The sequence below is a fragment of the Accipiter gentilis genome, chromosome 32 (assembly GCF_929443795.1).
Source record: "Accipiter gentilis chromosome 32, bAccGen1.1, whole genome shotgun sequence".
Classification (NCBI taxonomy): Eukaryota; Metazoa; Chordata; class Aves; order Accipitriformes; family Accipitridae; genus Astur; species Astur gentilis.
The window spans coordinates 14,599,832-14,616,371 of NC_064911.1; the positions used below are offsets into that span (position 1 = coordinate 14,599,832).

Consider the following 16,540-nt stretch of genomic DNA (forward strand, 5'->3'; position numbering starts at 1 on the left):
CAATATTTGACATTGTTGAAAAAAACCAGCAATACATTATTTCACAGTATACAAGAAGGTTTTGATTGCATACCTGGAATGTGGTTACAAAGTTTCATAGTAAATGTTTTGAAAAGTATTTATTCACGACGTATCAGCTAAATGCAGTAATGTGCTTTTCATTCAGTTTCCAGAACACAACAATAGTCCCTTTTAAATATAGAAAGAAAACAAAGAGTATTACAATTGAAGAATATAGAAGAAAAAGCATTATTTTAGGAAGTGAAGCGGTCATCCAGTGGCCATCGTATTCACATAATGAAAACCTTATAAGCTGTATACAATATAAAAATTAGTATAGTGTATATATATATACACAAATATATATATAGTATAAAGACAAAAGATCTGCCTCTGAAATAGTTTCCTTAACCTTCAAAATGATCTCAAGAGTGATTTCTGTGTGACTGCAGGAATGCAAAATCAATGGTTCTAAAGCTATTTAAAGCCTGTGACTAATCCAGATTTTTCTGCTGGTATGTGCCATCCTTGTGCTGAGGTTCTGCAGTTATCTGGGTGGTAACAGATTGAAAAATGCTGCTGCTTCCAGTCAACCCATTTTACAGATTTTTTTTTTTTCCTATGGAAAGGTGATAGTGTTGTGGTGGGGGGTTGCCCCAGTATAGCCTTAGGCAACACAGAGGCAAACTGGGAAGTATTCCTCTGTTTCAGTAAAACAGATGTAGGCTCTGTGCGTTCAGGCTTCCATTTCCAAAAACAGGTGGAGAGTTTGGCCTGTAGAACGTGTAGGTGGTACCCTCATAAGCTTTGTTGCGGCTCACTTGCTACATGGACCCCATTTGAAATTTAGGACATAATTTGGGAAATGCTTCAAGACACTGTAGGCTAGAATGAATTGCCAGTCTCATATGCTTTAAGTACAAAATGATGCATTCTTAAAGAAAAGAGTTCTTAGAGAGTTTTAGAGTTCTTGACAAACTATCTGCTTTGTATATGATTAATAAAAATGACCTATACATAGATGCATTGGTATTAAAAAAAAAAAAAAAGGCTTGTTTTAAGTGTGCAAAACCTTTAGTCATTCTACAGATGTAACTTCAAATAGCTTCAGAAGTACAGTAGAGATATGCAGGCTCTAATTTGTGGGGGAATGAGGTACTTTGCCGTACAAGTATCAGTTCTGACCATGAAAAAATGCATCTATGAAACAGTGAGGATGCAAATTTTAGAGTCATAGTTTCCATCCAAAAGTGCAGGTCTTACCTTGGGTTGTCTTGCACTCGCACCTCTGAATTTGGCATTCTTATTTAGATAGCATAAAAAGTGGGGGAGGGTGAAGGTTCATTTCACATGTGGAGGAAAGAATATTCCAGGGTGATAAATGCTGATGCATATGAATTTGCAAATGTATAATATAACTGTGGAAAACAACATTATTGGGCAAACTAATGTGGAAAAGACTTGCTTAGATCACAATCATTGGTTTCTCTTTATTCTAGAACACATCCTGCCTTGCCTTATACATTGTAGAATTTAATCAAGGCAAAATAATTTCTATTTTAATCTAAATATATAGAACAGTACCTTGGGTTTGGAGGTTCTTACAGTGTCTAGATGTGTGTGTAGCTTTCAGCAATGTATATTATGTAATGTAGCATAGAGCAGAATACAGGAATTTTTCTGTGTCACCCATCAGTTTTGTAATTTGTAATTGTAGAGGCTCAATATAAAAGATTTTTGAGTTATTATTGACTATTACTTTTAATTGTATGTTTTCACAACATGCTATAACTGGAATAATTGGAACCCTAGATCACTGCTTGCTTTTTGCCAGCACATTAATTGTGCTATTTATAAAATGAGTTGGATGTTTACTAAACAACAGAAACCAAATGAGTTTTACCCTAGCCCATCCCTCCCTCTCCGTCATCACAAAGAAAGTTTAACACCAAATGTATGAAAATATCACCAACCTCTTATGCTTGTTATTAATCTTACACAAATATTTTTTTTTGTTTCTTAAATAGGTTGATTTGGTAAATATTGGGAGCTCAGACATTGTGGATGGAAATCATAAACTGACCCTTGGTTTGATCTGGAATATAATCCTCCACTGGCAGGTGAGTGGCACTGCTGCTTACTTTCCGTGAAGTACCTTTATTCCACTGATCTTTTTTCCATTACTATCCAGCCACAACCTACAAAGTAAACACAGATGTTGCAAACAGTGTCCTAAATCATCAAGTTTTGTGGCTGTCTGTTTACATATTTTCTGGGATATTAGGAATCCTATGAAGATAAAATAGGTTTTAGAGCATTAGCAGCAGCTCTTTTGACTCTAATTTCACAGTCAGATGTTGCAAGAGAGTATATAATATGTTACTGTAAGAAAAATGGATAGACAAAGCCAACATGGATATGTAGCTTTCAGAGTCCTTTTCTTTTTAGTATCTTAGAAATAGTGACTTTTATATTTTAATGAAATAATCTCATTTGTTGCTTTTTGCTGCTGACCCATCCTGCCAAGAATTATTTTTAGAACACTAAAAAGCTGGGACTCTTGACAATTTATTGGTGCAGATGTGGCTCATTTAGCTTCCTTTCTCTTTAGAGAGAAAGGGGGGATTATGATAAAAACCAACATGGAAGATGAGGACACTTAAGTAAACAAATTCTGAGACAGTAAAATAAAAATTCAAAAGGAACTAGCATCTAGATGTCCTGAGTCTGTGTGTTTGTATGAATCTGGGCTGAGTCTGTCCATTTGTGTTGGCTCTGTTCCACAAGCAATAATCTACAAATTTTTCATAGCATTACAAGCAAAGATGGTGGGAAACAAAGCCTAAAGGACTTTATATTATAAACTAAACACTCCTATCAAAAATCACATGTACGTCATTCATTGAAGTAGGGAACATTTTTTTTTTTTCCTAATTTTACAGGACATGTAGTGAAAGCAACAGAGAAAAGCTGCAAATAGTTAAATCACTTCTTCCTTTGTCTCCCTTTCCAATATTCCTAGTTTAATTGCATAACAGTGTTCTAAATTACTTATTAAGAACAGATGGAATATGAAACCTAGCTGTGCAGCTTTTTACCAATAATGCTTGAATCACTGTGTTTTAATTTATATGAATTATGGTCTGAGATGACTATTCACATTCAAATGTGTATTTTGATTTGTTCATATTTTATCCTGAAGCAAAGTGTTAAAGATGTGCTTTAGTTATTAGCTGTGTACTTATTAATTTTCCTTTCAGTTTTCGCACCATTCCTCTTAACGCATACTTGCACACACACAGAAGACACACATGTTCCCTGCTGTAGTCTGGTGAGGTTTTTGAAAGCAGGCACGTGCCCTTAGAGTACTGCTTGCTTGCAGTACATAGATGATTCGCTTCAAGCTTCATCTTGAGCCTAGTGATAACTGTGACAGCAGCTCTGATGGTACCCGTGACTTCAGCTGAACTACCCATGTATGAAAAGTCCAGGGATCATATTTACAAAGCAGTGGTTAAAGGTGTGACACTTTCTGAGCGTAGTCATAATGATTCGGTCCATGTTTAGCCTATACTTTGAGTTCTGTGTTTTGGTTTGTTCTCTTCATGGATTACTGAAAGGAAGTGACTTGCATGTTCTGGACTTCTCTTTTTATTCAACATTTTGTAAATAAATTTCTGCTTTGGCTAGAATTCAATTTCAGTTTCTTTTTTAAAGAGTAGCTAAAGCCTGGTTGGCAAGAAGCAGCCATTATTATGTAATAACCCTGTTGCTGTTGCATAATGATGAATAATTAAAAAATAATATAAAGCCAGATTTGTACTTGGGCTTTTCTCTTTTTAAACAAAACTCAGGAGTTGTTGGTTTGCTGCCTATTTCCCTCAAAGGACTGGAACAGTTCAAAGTGAATTTTCTTATTTCTTCTCTGTGGAAAAAGTCTTTGTTCTTTTCCAGATTTTCTTTCAAGTTTTGATGTGATTTGCATGATCTAGAATATGTTCCTGATTGTTCTGCCCTGTTTATAGGTTGGTACTATCTTACATATTGACAGTACTTTCTGGTGAAACAAGACTGTGAGTTTCTTAAGAAAGGGTGTTTCTCCCCTTTGGTACCATTTTGCCTGTCAGAGTTTGTTCTTGGCACTAAGCAGCTGGAAGCACGACAAGCTGTTGTTAAGGACTAAATTATGGACTCAGGGCCACCAAACTTATCTGCCAGTTGTCTACACTTGGGTAAAACATCTCGTTACCTGTGATACCTTATCAAGACTACTGTATTCATTGTAGTCTGTGGGAGGCCTAAAAAAAATAAATATGACACAGGCTAGTTGATTTAGTGCATGCTACTGGTGCAGTTTGTGTTTGATGGTGCAATCCTGCTTTTGCAAATCCTTTCACTTTCTGATTCCAAGAACTTGCAGTCCTGAAAAGAGTCACCTAGAGGAAGATTATCTGCCTGCACGTAAAAAAAAAAAAAAAAAAGATACCTGTTGTGTGGGCTGTTAGTTTGTTGCAGATGAACAGGCAAGAAGCTTTTTCCAGTTTCACATCCTGCAGCCAGGACCACATTAGGACAGAACTGCATTTACGTATGACAACAAGACCATCCGTTACAAAAACATCAATCTCTGTGGGTAAAATAAATAAATAAATAAATAAATAAGGTGCTAGAAGAAAGGTGCATGAATGGAATAATGAGGCAGTACCAGTCCAAGTGGATAGCAGCAGTCCCATTGAGGAGAAGCTGTGGTAGAGGCATTGCAGCAGACAAGATTTGACTCATTCTTGCCACTCTCATTTCTGTTCAGTAGAAATCTTGTGGCTTCCGTATCCCCTGTGGTGATGGTGTCCTTTCTTATCTAGCCTGTTTTTCAGATTATTATTAAACGTTTCACTGAAATTGAATCATCGTTCTGAGTTGAGCACCTGCTGCCAAAGCTCTTTATGGTACTGACTCGATCTGAGTTTCTATTCCCTTGAAGCTGCTGCCCTCTTTCTCACAGTTCTGTGATCCCAGCCTCATTGCAGCATTAACATTTAAGCAAAAACAAAACAAGACCATTAATTTCTGAACTGTTACATTTGAAAAAGAATCTTAAGAGTGGAAAAACATTCTATATTGCAGTATGCAACTTATTTTATTTTGTTTTTAAGAGCAAACTTATTTTCATATAGAGCATGAAAAAAAAAACTTAGCAAAAATCTTCGGTAAGAGTCGCAGCCAATATCTTGACTTTCTTCAGAAAAAAAAGCAAAATAAAAGACATATACATAAGGCAAATATTTCAGAGAGAGGTGCATTTCAACAGTCAGCCAGCCTCATTTGGAGACCTATTAAAAGCATCGAGCCTGTTGTGCTCTTGTTGCGGAACCGTTATTTTAATTGGAATTACCATTTTATTTTATTTTGAATTGTAATGGTGGAAATGAAATACTAACAGTTCTGTCAATCCACCTGAAATCAATGAGCAAAGAATATCCTTTACTTTGATAGGTGTCTTGAACATCTATGAAAATGTTCTTAAAAGAGTTCTTTAAAATGTGCTTTGAAAGAGTTTAGTGGATTCTAGCTATAAAAAAAGTAATCCATGCAGCCAGAATACCTGAAATATAGTAAGTAAATAATACTAAGTTGTTCTGTCAGGGAGCTGTAAGGTCGCTATTCGATTGAGAAAAATGCAAACACCTTGCTTTGAGAATAATTTTTTTAGATTCTCTCCTTCTTCCCTCCCTCTCTACTAGGGGCTGGCATCCTGAAGCCAAGTGCCAGTCTTACAGAATGTTACGCGCCCGAGTGTTGGGTTTAGGTGAAACAGATGTAGTGCAAGCCTGAGATCATGCCGCGCTCCTAGTCACACACACAGAGCTACGCGTGCCCAGACCCCAGGACGTGGTCCTGCAGCGGGAGATCAGAGGTCCGCTGCCGCCGTGAGCCAGGCCTGGGCGCTTCTCAGTGGGGTGATGAGAACAGCAGTGCTCCCGTTCTGTTCACAGCTCTCCGTTTGGTGATACGACGTTTCATAAGTCATCTTGGTGGTGTCTGCGTTGCCCTTTTACCCCTCTTCTGTTCAAAATTGAATCTTATTGCTGTGGTATAGGTCCATTCCCCAGGAAAAGCAAGTATTTCTATTCTCTGGAAGTCAGAGTTTCCTACACCTTAAAGCTTTGTTTCCTGCCAGGCTATATTGCATTAGAAAGGAGAGGTGACAAAGAAATGACTATCAGAGGTCAACTCATCATTTGAGAGCAAGAGGCAGAGCCTTTGAAATGGCTGTAGTTTTTGAGCCTGGATCCTGAGGGAAGCTTATCCATCCAAAAGCTCTTCAGGCTGACGTGAATGCACCTCTACGTACTACTGTTTCTGAGCAGTACGTCTTAACCGAGAAGCCTTCAAAAACCTTCCTTCGAACCTCAACGTCAGCCAGCATTTTTCCACTCAGACGCTGATCTCGCTTCGGGCCCCAGCCGTCCTGCGGGCAGCGTGGTGCTGCGCCTGCAGCGGCGTGGCGTGACGTGGCGTCACGTGGCGTGACGTGACACAGTGCTGCCGAGGTGCTGGGGGGGTGGGAGGGATGGCAGTGCCCCTCGGGACGCTCGGGAGGACAAGGTGGCTCCAGCTGTAGAAGTGTTTTCCACCGTTGCTCACTCAATAGGAAGTGATGTGAGCTTTCAGGATGAGATCGCACCCTTTTACTTCATTGTTTTAAATGCCTGCCATTCCCCAGGAGACAACAAAAAAGTCATAAATTTAACAGTCTTCATTGCTGCGGAGAAATGCAGGAAAATGACAATAAATCTCTATCCATTTTCAGCGTATTAAACTCAGCAAGATGAGTTTGAATCTATTTTGTATTCGTTTACTCAAAAGTAGAAATAAATGCTAAGTTTTTGGCTTCATCTCTTTAAATTAAAAGGAAAACTATCACCTGGATTCTTCTGAGTAACTGCCTTCCTGATGGCCCATTCTTTTGTTGGTTTTGCCTAATTTCCTCTGTTCATACTTAATGCTTCTTTCTCTTAAGTTAATGTAAATTCAAATACGTGATCTTTCCTATATGTTATGAACTTTTGTATTTCTAAATCTCGTGTTTCTGCATTTATTCAGCTATCCTTTTATATGAATGTGTGTTATATTTTTCAAATGTTACAGTTTGCTTTTAATATTCAGATAAATCTGCATTTGTAAATACAAGCACATGGTAAAAATGCAGAACGAACAATGAAATCCTGGCTTGGACAATTCTCCATTACCATGATTTCAATATTTTCTAGTCTTTCATAGTGTTTAAGTTTGCTGCAGTAGATGCTGATCTTAAAACTTCTTTTCTTTTTAGCACTTGGATTCATGAAAAACAAAATTTTATATTTTGATAGCAGTGAAGGGGCTTCGGCTGGAAATACAAGCAGCAAATCTTTTAGCTTCTTGCTGAATTACGTAAATCTGCTTGGGCAGCTCTCAATAACGAAGATACTAAAAATATTAATGAGAAGCTCAACATACCCACTCAGACATATGAAACAAAACTGAAGAGTGTATTTCCTAATTTTCTTAAACTCTTTACTTTCTGTCTCCTGGTGTAGAAATGGAGACAACTATAAAATGCTGCTATTCTTATCTGACAGAATTTCAAATTAATTTTCATTGGTGCAAATTACAATCTTAGACTAAAGTCAGGAATGTGTCCCATGAAATTTAGAGAGGATCAGTTTCTCCTCCTATCTCAGAAAATAGTAACTTATAAAGTTAACTTAATACCTAAGTCTCAGAAGGAAAATTGAAGGAACTGATACTCTTTGGCTAGGATGCATCTGAGATGTAAAAACAAGACATTCTTATAGTAATTTGTATCTTCACTTATTAAAATGATTGAATTTATTACTGTGAAACTAGCAAGCAACTTACCAAACTGCACAATAAAAGGATATCTGTTTTTTTTCTACAGTATCATACTAATTACTTGGTTTTGTTGTTGATTATTCTTTGAGATTACATCTTCTGCATGTTATCTTATGGTTTTTACAATTTCAGAGTGGTCCATCCTCTGTCATAAGGTAGCTTCTGCACTGAATATTGTTTTTTGACTGATACTGGCTGCAGAGCAGTTCCAAGTGGAGAATTATAATGAAACTATATACTCCATAAGCAAATAAGCAACAATAAGCAACTTTATAGTTAAATTATATCTTAGGGATTTTTTTAAAAGAGCTGCTAATCTTTACAAGATATATGGAGAAAGCAATGATTTAAAAGGGATTAGTTTACAGGAAAATAAATTACATACTTCTTAATAGAAGTTTTGGGTGCTCTTTCACTAATAAAGAAGTTGCTAAGAAATATATAATCAACTACATTATGTCAAACTCCATGCTCATATTTTTAGAAGCCCTCAGAATTAATGGGGTTTTGTAAAATAGTAACTGTAGGTCGGTGAGCTTTCTCTAATGAAAGAGGAGTATTAACTATTCATGTAAAAAATTTTAAAAATTAAACATATACAATATTCTTTAATGCATGCGATGAAATTCACTTTTCACCCAAGTGCATGTATGCAAATATAGTTTGCACATGTGAGTCAAAAACATCTGCTGTGCACTGAGCAAATTTATTTTGCCTTGGTACTTATGTCAGCTTAGTCAATGAGAAAAGAATGCTTTACATCGTTTTATCGACTTTTCCTATAATGTATCATATTAAGTAAGGATATATTTCCAGACCAGAGAAAACTACGATGAGAAATACTTCGTTTGAACAAACTCTATTCCTGTTAGTGGTGAAAACAAACATGCCTTCTCTGTTCATGCATGGAATGCTTCACATGGCACCGGGATGAATGTACTGAATGCCTCAGCAATGGTGACCAAGAAGTCGGTATCAGTTGCCTTTAAGCATTCAGACTTGACTGCTATCATTATACTGTCACACCAAGTTTGTTCTGTAATTACTTAGGAGGTTTTTCTTTACAGCTTAAATCTAGGCAACTGGAAGATTTTTGTGTCAAAAAAAAAAAAAAAGTCAGCTTTTAATGAGTAAGTTCAATCACTGATTAAATTCTGTCACTTATTGCAGGTCAAAGATGTAATGAAAAACATCATGGCTGGACTTCAGCAGACAAACAGTGAAAAGATTCTGCTGAGCTGGGTCCGCCAATCGACTCGTAATTACCCACAGGTCAATGTTATCAATTTCACCAGTAGCTGGTCTGATGGATTGGCTTTCAATGCACTCCTCCACAGTCACAGGTAGGAAAACTAACTTTTCATTATTTCGATGAGCTTGTGACAGGCAGCTGTAACAGGGCTTGAGGACGGTGTATCTATTATGTGGGGTTTTTAGCTGCTTCCCCTGCGGGTGTTTCAGCATTCTTTTAAATGGCCACCTGTTTTGCTTTGATCTGGGTGCTGTGTTTGGTGTCGGACTGAACCCTCTTCTGGAGGGAGGGGGTCTGAGCTTTTCGCAGCGCCACTGAATATGCTCAGTTCAGATCCTTTTCTGGAATTTCAGTGTATCTACCAAGTAGATAGCCTCAAGGAGTACAGGCTTGGAAACTTTTGAGAAGAGCAAGGAATAAATCCAAAACTAAGCCTTTGAGGTTGCCCTAGAGGGAGAAGGAGATTTTCCTATGGAGACTTAGGGGGGAAAATGTAGTGTTTGTTGAAAGCCTCTGACAGTTGCTGGATTGAAAGTATGGATTTGCCTCGAAAAGACACAGCTGGATAAGGTAGCCTTTGTTTTCAAAACCTTTCATGTTGTTCCCCCAGCTGATTTGAGTTTTAACCCTCTCTCAGAAGTTGTCTTGTGCTAGTCTATGCTGTATAAAACTCTAGAGTTTCAGAGTTCTCTGGTGGGTCTGTGTACTTGGCTTAAGGAAGATATGCAAGACAATCTATCTTAAAGGTCTCGTTCTTGCCACTACTGGTTTTAAAGCAGTACTTATTTTTCTGATGTGGTAAGCCTCCCGATCTCTCTTCTACTTCTATACCTTTCTCTTAAAGGGGGCTGTCCTGCAAGGTGGCTGACTGCTCCAAATTATCACTGAGCTGAGTTTTTGAACAGCTAAATGGGTATGTTCTCTTTGGTAAGAGATGGCAGGGATTTACAAGATATTAGTACGAGTCAGGCCATGTATTGTTTTTAGTTGCATTAAAGGCTTGAAATAAGGCAAAATACTTCTAAAAGCATAGTCTGAGACAATATATGCCTTCTAACGTAAGCAGTGAAGAGCTGCAGGTAGTTCTTCCCCAAATTTTCACTGCCTCATGTAATTGTTTCTGAATGAAACTGTCTGAATAAGTCTACTGCTGTTGTAGTCCGCAGACTAACACTGACAGCCATTTACAGTGGCTATGCCTTACACCACCATCCCAGGCACAGTAGGCATCTCTTGCTGTGAATCCAGTTTTTCACCCTGCATATGCCTGGAAGCCTTGAGTAGATCTGACTGAAATAAGGTCCCGGAATATTCAATTACAAGTGCTGTTTGCTTGTCATTTTAGGAATGAGGCATTATCTTAAGGAAGAACTTATTATGCTCTAAAAAGGCTTCGTGTGTGTCTTTCACCTACGTTCAGTATTATAACATTAACAACTGGCTTTCCCACCATCCTGCTGTTACTGTGCCATTGACGCGCTTGCACTTTCTTGGTGTTGGTGCAAGTGTTTATGCAGGTATTAGGAGAATTGCATTTATGGAGCTAAATAAGATAAGAACTAAAATACAATGTCTATGTCACTAGCTTTTGATAACTACTTTATTCATTGGTCATTCATTAAAATGTGGTTTGGTGAGTTTTTTTCAAACACTCTCTAAACTTACTTTTTTGTTATTTCCGCTGATGATCATTTCTCATTTTAATTTGCTCTGTCTCTCATTTCATAAGTGGTTTCATTCTGATGGACGTGAATATAAGAATGCAATTATCCTGTAGAACTCAATGAATCGTTCTTTCTAAAGCTCTGATTCCATACTTGTAGATGATTAAAAACAAGACACACACACACCCCCTTTGTGTGGGATACTCTTCCGTCTGCATCACTTACCTTCACAGAAGTTCTGTTACAGTGTGAGAGCTTACACATAATTTCTGTGGGCATGAATACTTTTTCATCTTCCTAAAACATTGTCTATATATGGTTTTATTAAGTGGGAAAATGCTGGTTTTAACTCAAACACCAGGTTACTCAAGTCACACAGGAACTCTGTGATATGAAAAGGACTGAGCGATTCCTACTACTTTTGGTGGTACAGTGCTACCTCTGTTACATTGGATACAGCTAGGGAAGAAAAAGTAGATACAACTCAAAGGGAAAATACTTTATTTCATAAATGCCAAAAAAATAGTTGTGCTGAAATGATTTTGGATAACTAATTATCACTGTAGACTCAAAGGCTGAAACCAGTAGCACTCTATGGCATTGTAACTACCCTGATTTCATTTTCAGCGTATGAGTGCAGCAGAAGGCCAAAGTGGTGGCACGTCTTTTCACACAGACACAATATCAGGCTACCTGTTTCCTGATTAGGGTATCTGATACTCAGATATTCTGGTTGTATGCTCTACATGACTGCGTAATATCATTTGGTGTCTGAAATCAGAATTTGGAAATTCCTTTTTGTCCCTCTTTGTAAGAAGAGCTCCAGAAGTCTGAAGAGAGGATCTTAGTCAGGAGCAGTCCCTAGCTGGGGAAGGCAGTTCCCTGCCTAAGCCACATTGGGATCATCTAGACAAATCTCTCAGTGTCTGTATGTAATACTTTTTGCACTGCTGTGTTCAGTTCACTTCAAAGTTCACCAGTTGTGGACATTCATTTCCTTCTCACTACAATTTATGCACTTTATTCAGGTTTTCTAAAACAGAGATGCAAAACTTTTACTCTTTTGCGTCTGCTGCCATAAATCTTGCATAGCTTTCTGCACAGTGAGCCTATCTTCAATAGAAGTGAAAAAGAGTTACTCCACAAAGTCTTGCCTTTTGCCCAGTAGGTAGTGCGCTCATTTGGGAAATGGTGAGTGTGCATTCAGATTCCCTGAGGCAAGTGTCCAAGACCCAAGACACACCTGTTTACTTCTTCTGGACTTTAATCACTAAATGTATTGGCTTTGTGTGGCAAGGTTTGGGTAGTGGAGGGGGTTACAGGGGTGGCTTCTGTAAGAAGCTGCTGGAAGCTTGCCCCGTGTTTGAGAGAAAGCCTATACCATCCGGCTCTAAGACGGACCCGCCACTGGCCAAGGCCGAGCCAATCAGTGATAGTGGTAACGCCTCTGTGATAACATTTTTAAGAAGAAAAAAGTTGGGACAGAGGAAAAAAACAGCCGCCAGAGAGAGGAGTGAGAACATGTAAGAGAAACAACCCTGTGGACACCAAGGTTAGTGAAGAAGGAGGGGGAGGAGATGCTCCAGGGGCCAGAGCAGAGATTCCCCTGCAGCCCATGGGGAAGACCATGGTGAGGCAGGCTGTCCCCCTGCAGTCCAGGGAGGTCCACAGTGGAGCAGATCTCCACCTGCAGCCCGTGGAGGACCCCACGCCGGAGCAGGTGTGTTCCCAAAGGAGGCTGTAACCCTGTGGGAACCCCATGCCGGAGCAGGCTCCTGGCAGGACCTGTGGAGAGAGGAGCCCACGGAGCAGGTTTGTTGGCAGGACTTGTGACCCTGTGGGGCACCCACACTGGAGCAGGCTGTGCCTGAAGGACTGCATGCCGTGGAAAGGACCCACACTGGAGCAGGTCGTGAAGAACTGCAGCCCGTGGGAAGGACCCACGTTGGAGAAGTTCATGGAGGACTGTCTCCCATGGGTGGGACCCCATGCTGGAGCAGGGGAAGAGTGTGATGAGCCCTCCCCCTGAGGAGGATGAAGCAGCAGAAAATAATGTGTGATGAAATGACCCTAAACCCCATCCCCATTCCCCTGTGCCACTGGAGAGGGCTTGGTAGAGAATCCGGGAGTGAAGTTGTGCCTGGGAAGAAGGGAGGGGTAGAGGGGTGGTGTTCTGAGATTTGGTTTTATTTCTCATTACCTTACTCTGGTTGATTTGTAATAAATTGAGTTAATTTTCCCCAAGCTGAGTCTGTTTTGCCAGTGATGGTAATTGGTGAGTGATCTCTCCTGTGCTTAACTAGATCCACAAGCTCTTTGTTATATTTTCTCTCCCCTGTCCAGCTGAGGAGGAGGAGTGATAGAACAGCTTTTGTGGGCACCTGGCATCCAGCCAGGGTTAACCCATCACTCATCACTTAAGGTTATGGGCAAAAGACAGGCTCAACTTGAGGAAGAAACAAAATCAAGTCAATTTACTACGAATCAAATCAAAACAAGGATACTGAGAAGTAAACCAAACCTTAGAACACCTTCCCCCCACCCCTCCCTCCTTCCCGCCTCAACTCCATTCCTGGTTCTCTCTCTCTCCTCCGCACAGTGGCACAGGGGGACGGGGAACGGGGGTTGGGGTCAGTTCCTCACCCCTTGTCTCTGCCGCTCCTCCCTCCTCAGGGACAGGACTCCTCACTCAGCCCCTGCTTCAGCGTGGGGTCCCTCCCGTGGCAGACAGTCCTCCATGAATTTCTCCAGCATGAGTCCTTCCCACGGGCTGCAGTTCTTCACGAACTGCTCCAGCATGGGTCCCTTCCACAGGCTGCAGTCCTTCAGCCTCAGACTGCTCCAGTGTGGGCTTTAACATGGAGTCCTGGCCATCTTTGGGGGCATCCCCCTGCTCCGGCGTGGGCTCCTCTCTCCCCAGGCAGCAGGTGGGTATCTGCTCCCCCACTCCCCATTACTCGCTGCAGGTTCCTCTTCTTAAATCTGTTCTTCTGGAGGCATTACCACCTTCACTGATGGGCTCGGCCTGGGCCAGAGGTGGGTCCATCTTGGAGCTGAGGAAGCTTCTAGCAGCTTCTCTCAGGAAGTGGCCCTGTGCAGCCCCTTCCCCACTACCACAACCTTGTGGCACAAACCCAAAACAAATAGATATTCCCTTTTGTATAATCACCATCTCTCTATGGACGTTTAAGCTCCTTAGCAATGGCTTTTGAAACTGATTGTGACAAGCAGTGGAGCACAGGTTACTTGGCAAAGCTACAAGGGCACGTCAGTGGGCCTAGGGTGCGAATTTTCAGAATATAAGCTTGGGATATGGTTCCTTGAAAGGCATTTTCTCCATTGAACCAAATAAACAAGGCAGCAGCTGTGGAGTGGTACCATCACCCTAGGAATATACAGAAACTAAAATATTTTGCTAAGGAAGATAGGTCAGTCCTGCTACAGTTGAAACTCTCCCCACTTCAGGCTCTAGGTCACAGACAGCTTTCCCTGTTTACTTCTTGTAATCTTTTTTTCTCCAGATGGATATCAGAGAGAGCTTTTCCTCCTGCTTCTAAATGTGTTGAGGCTTTCTCCCCCTCCCCCCTGGCCCTTTAATCAGGATTTTGAAGTGGGAACAAGTGGCATTCATTAGCTTCCTCCTTGCTTCTTTAAAATGCTTGAACTTAGGCCAGGTGACTGCCTTAGAAATGAGCACTTTATTGCAGCTGTTTCTGCTTCAGGGTGGCAGAGTGGGGAGATGAGAAGGGAAATGGCATTCAAAAGAGGTCCTGGATAGAAGAAGCAAAAGTTTTTCTTCAGTAAGTTAAAGGCAATGTGGAAGTAAATGCAATAGTATGAGGAGGTATGAAAATACTTTTATTGTAGCAAGTCACTAAGTTATATGCTAGTTACTGGCTCCTGGTTTGTTTTAATTGTGAGAGTACTGAAGGTATATGTAAGATTTTCTCGTGTAAATAAAGCTAGAACAACAAGAAAACCATGACTTTTCTCTTGAAAAGGAGATAGAAACTTTTATGATCTAAGTATGGCTCCTTTCTATGTACGCTGACGGAAAACTTTTGTGAATTAGATCTGTAAGTTGCTCTTTTGCTAAATTATTTTATGATAGACCAATTCTAATTGTGTTATAATCTTAGCTAGATGTTAATACAGCTTAAGAAAATGACCTATTAAAACATGCATGGTGTTTCTTTGTGATGTTCATTATTACCTTTGTGTAATTATTTTTTACCGAAGGTTATGTAAGTTATAAACGTTGCTGTTTTAAAGGCTTGTGATACTTTAGAAATGAGTCACTTCAGAGATTCTGAAGAAATTAAAACAATACAACCTGTGATGTTAAAGTATCTTCAAAATGTTTTATTTCCTTCCTTCAGAACTCTCCCTCTGGAGTGTATGTTTTGTTTCTCTTACTTTCCTTGAATTGACACTTCTGCAAAATTCATTACCTTTTCAGGATTCAATGCCATATGCATCTTAGATTATGTCACTTCAGGTTCATGTGGAAAAAAACTTACTGGAATGAATAAACATGTTCTTTAGTAAGTAAAGAAACCAACCCCCAGAAATGCTGTTTACTTTTTCTTCACTGCTTATAAACTCTTCTGGGGGTTATTTGGTCTTAATATCTGTATCTGCACTCATGAAAATTAGCTTTATGTTTTTGACAAAGGTTTAGCAGGTGGTATCTGGGGAAAAATAAGAGTAAACTTTGAAGACGTGTTTTGAAGCTGTATTACTGGTAGGGGCTGCGGCTAGCAACAGAGCACTGTGGTGGGATGGAGTTACTGGACACAGTTGTCTGCCGCCTCTGAGTTTTGTTGCTTGCTTTAAATTGGATGGGAACCTGTTGCTTTTTGTAGTAACTGTGGTTTCTCTTATGCATGACTTAAATATGTCTGGATTTGTTTGGTGTTAGTATACTCCAGATTCAATTTTCTTACCCCAGCTGATCTATTTCCACCATAAAATATGTAAGGGGGTGAGGTGGTAAATCCTTCATGTACTTTATGACCAACTATTTTTCTTGCAACTATATTCTAAAAAACTTCAGGTTTGTTTTCCCATTTATTATTTTTTTCTTGTTGCTAGTTATAAGAAAGAACTGCAGGTACAGAATTTACCCTGTGTTAGATATAAATTTTGGTTTTACAATACAAAACTTCTCCACTGAAGCCTTTAATCCTTTCAATTTTGGCTCTCCGTGGTCTTGTCATAAACTAATATAAGATCAGTGCTGTTTTAGCTGATTGGTGAGCAGCTAGATGGAATTCAACATATACTAGTTAATTCTAGCTTCTTTAAACATGCATATGCTTATATGTGCTCAGTGAGAGGAGTGAAGACTGCTAGCTATGTCTCCTTGGCTTTACTCCCTGTCAGACATGAACTAAGCTGCAGATGGGAGAGCAAACTTCCTCTCCCTTTGTACAATTTGAAGAATAGGCAGAGAGCAAATGAAGGCAGAGAATCAGTATTCTGTTTTATTTCTCTTCTCTACTATTTCATACCTGTTCATGCTTGTATTTAAAACTCCTTAGAAAGCTAATAATAATTGTTACTTGAAATTCTGTTTCAGTGTTGTTTCAGGGATTTTTAAAAGCTATTTGCCATATACCGCAATTCTTAATCTTCTAGGCTGTAATGCTCCCTGCAATCATGCTTGGCAGTATTGCTGCATAAATATACCCAGCAAAACATCTAGACACATAGCACTGAGAAGCTG

General features: G+C 39.6%; 1 protein-coding gene across 10 annotated transcripts in view; it reads left to right on the forward strand.

Annotated features, from left to right (window-relative positions):
• DMD (dystrophin) overlaps window positions 1-16,540 on the forward strand; it is a 1,191,992-nt gene that overhangs the window by 284,716 nt on the left and 890,736 nt on the right. For all 10 annotated transcript variants that reach the window (XM_049835325.1, XM_049835324.1, XM_049835302.1 and 7 more), the window contains 2 exons: window positions 2,028-2,120; window positions 9,067-9,239. In XM_049835325.1, the coding sequence (XP_049691282.1) occupies window positions 2,028-2,120; window positions 9,067-9,239 (266 nt within the window). The remainder of the gene's footprint in view (window positions 1-2,027; window positions 2,121-9,066; window positions 9,240-16,540) is intronic.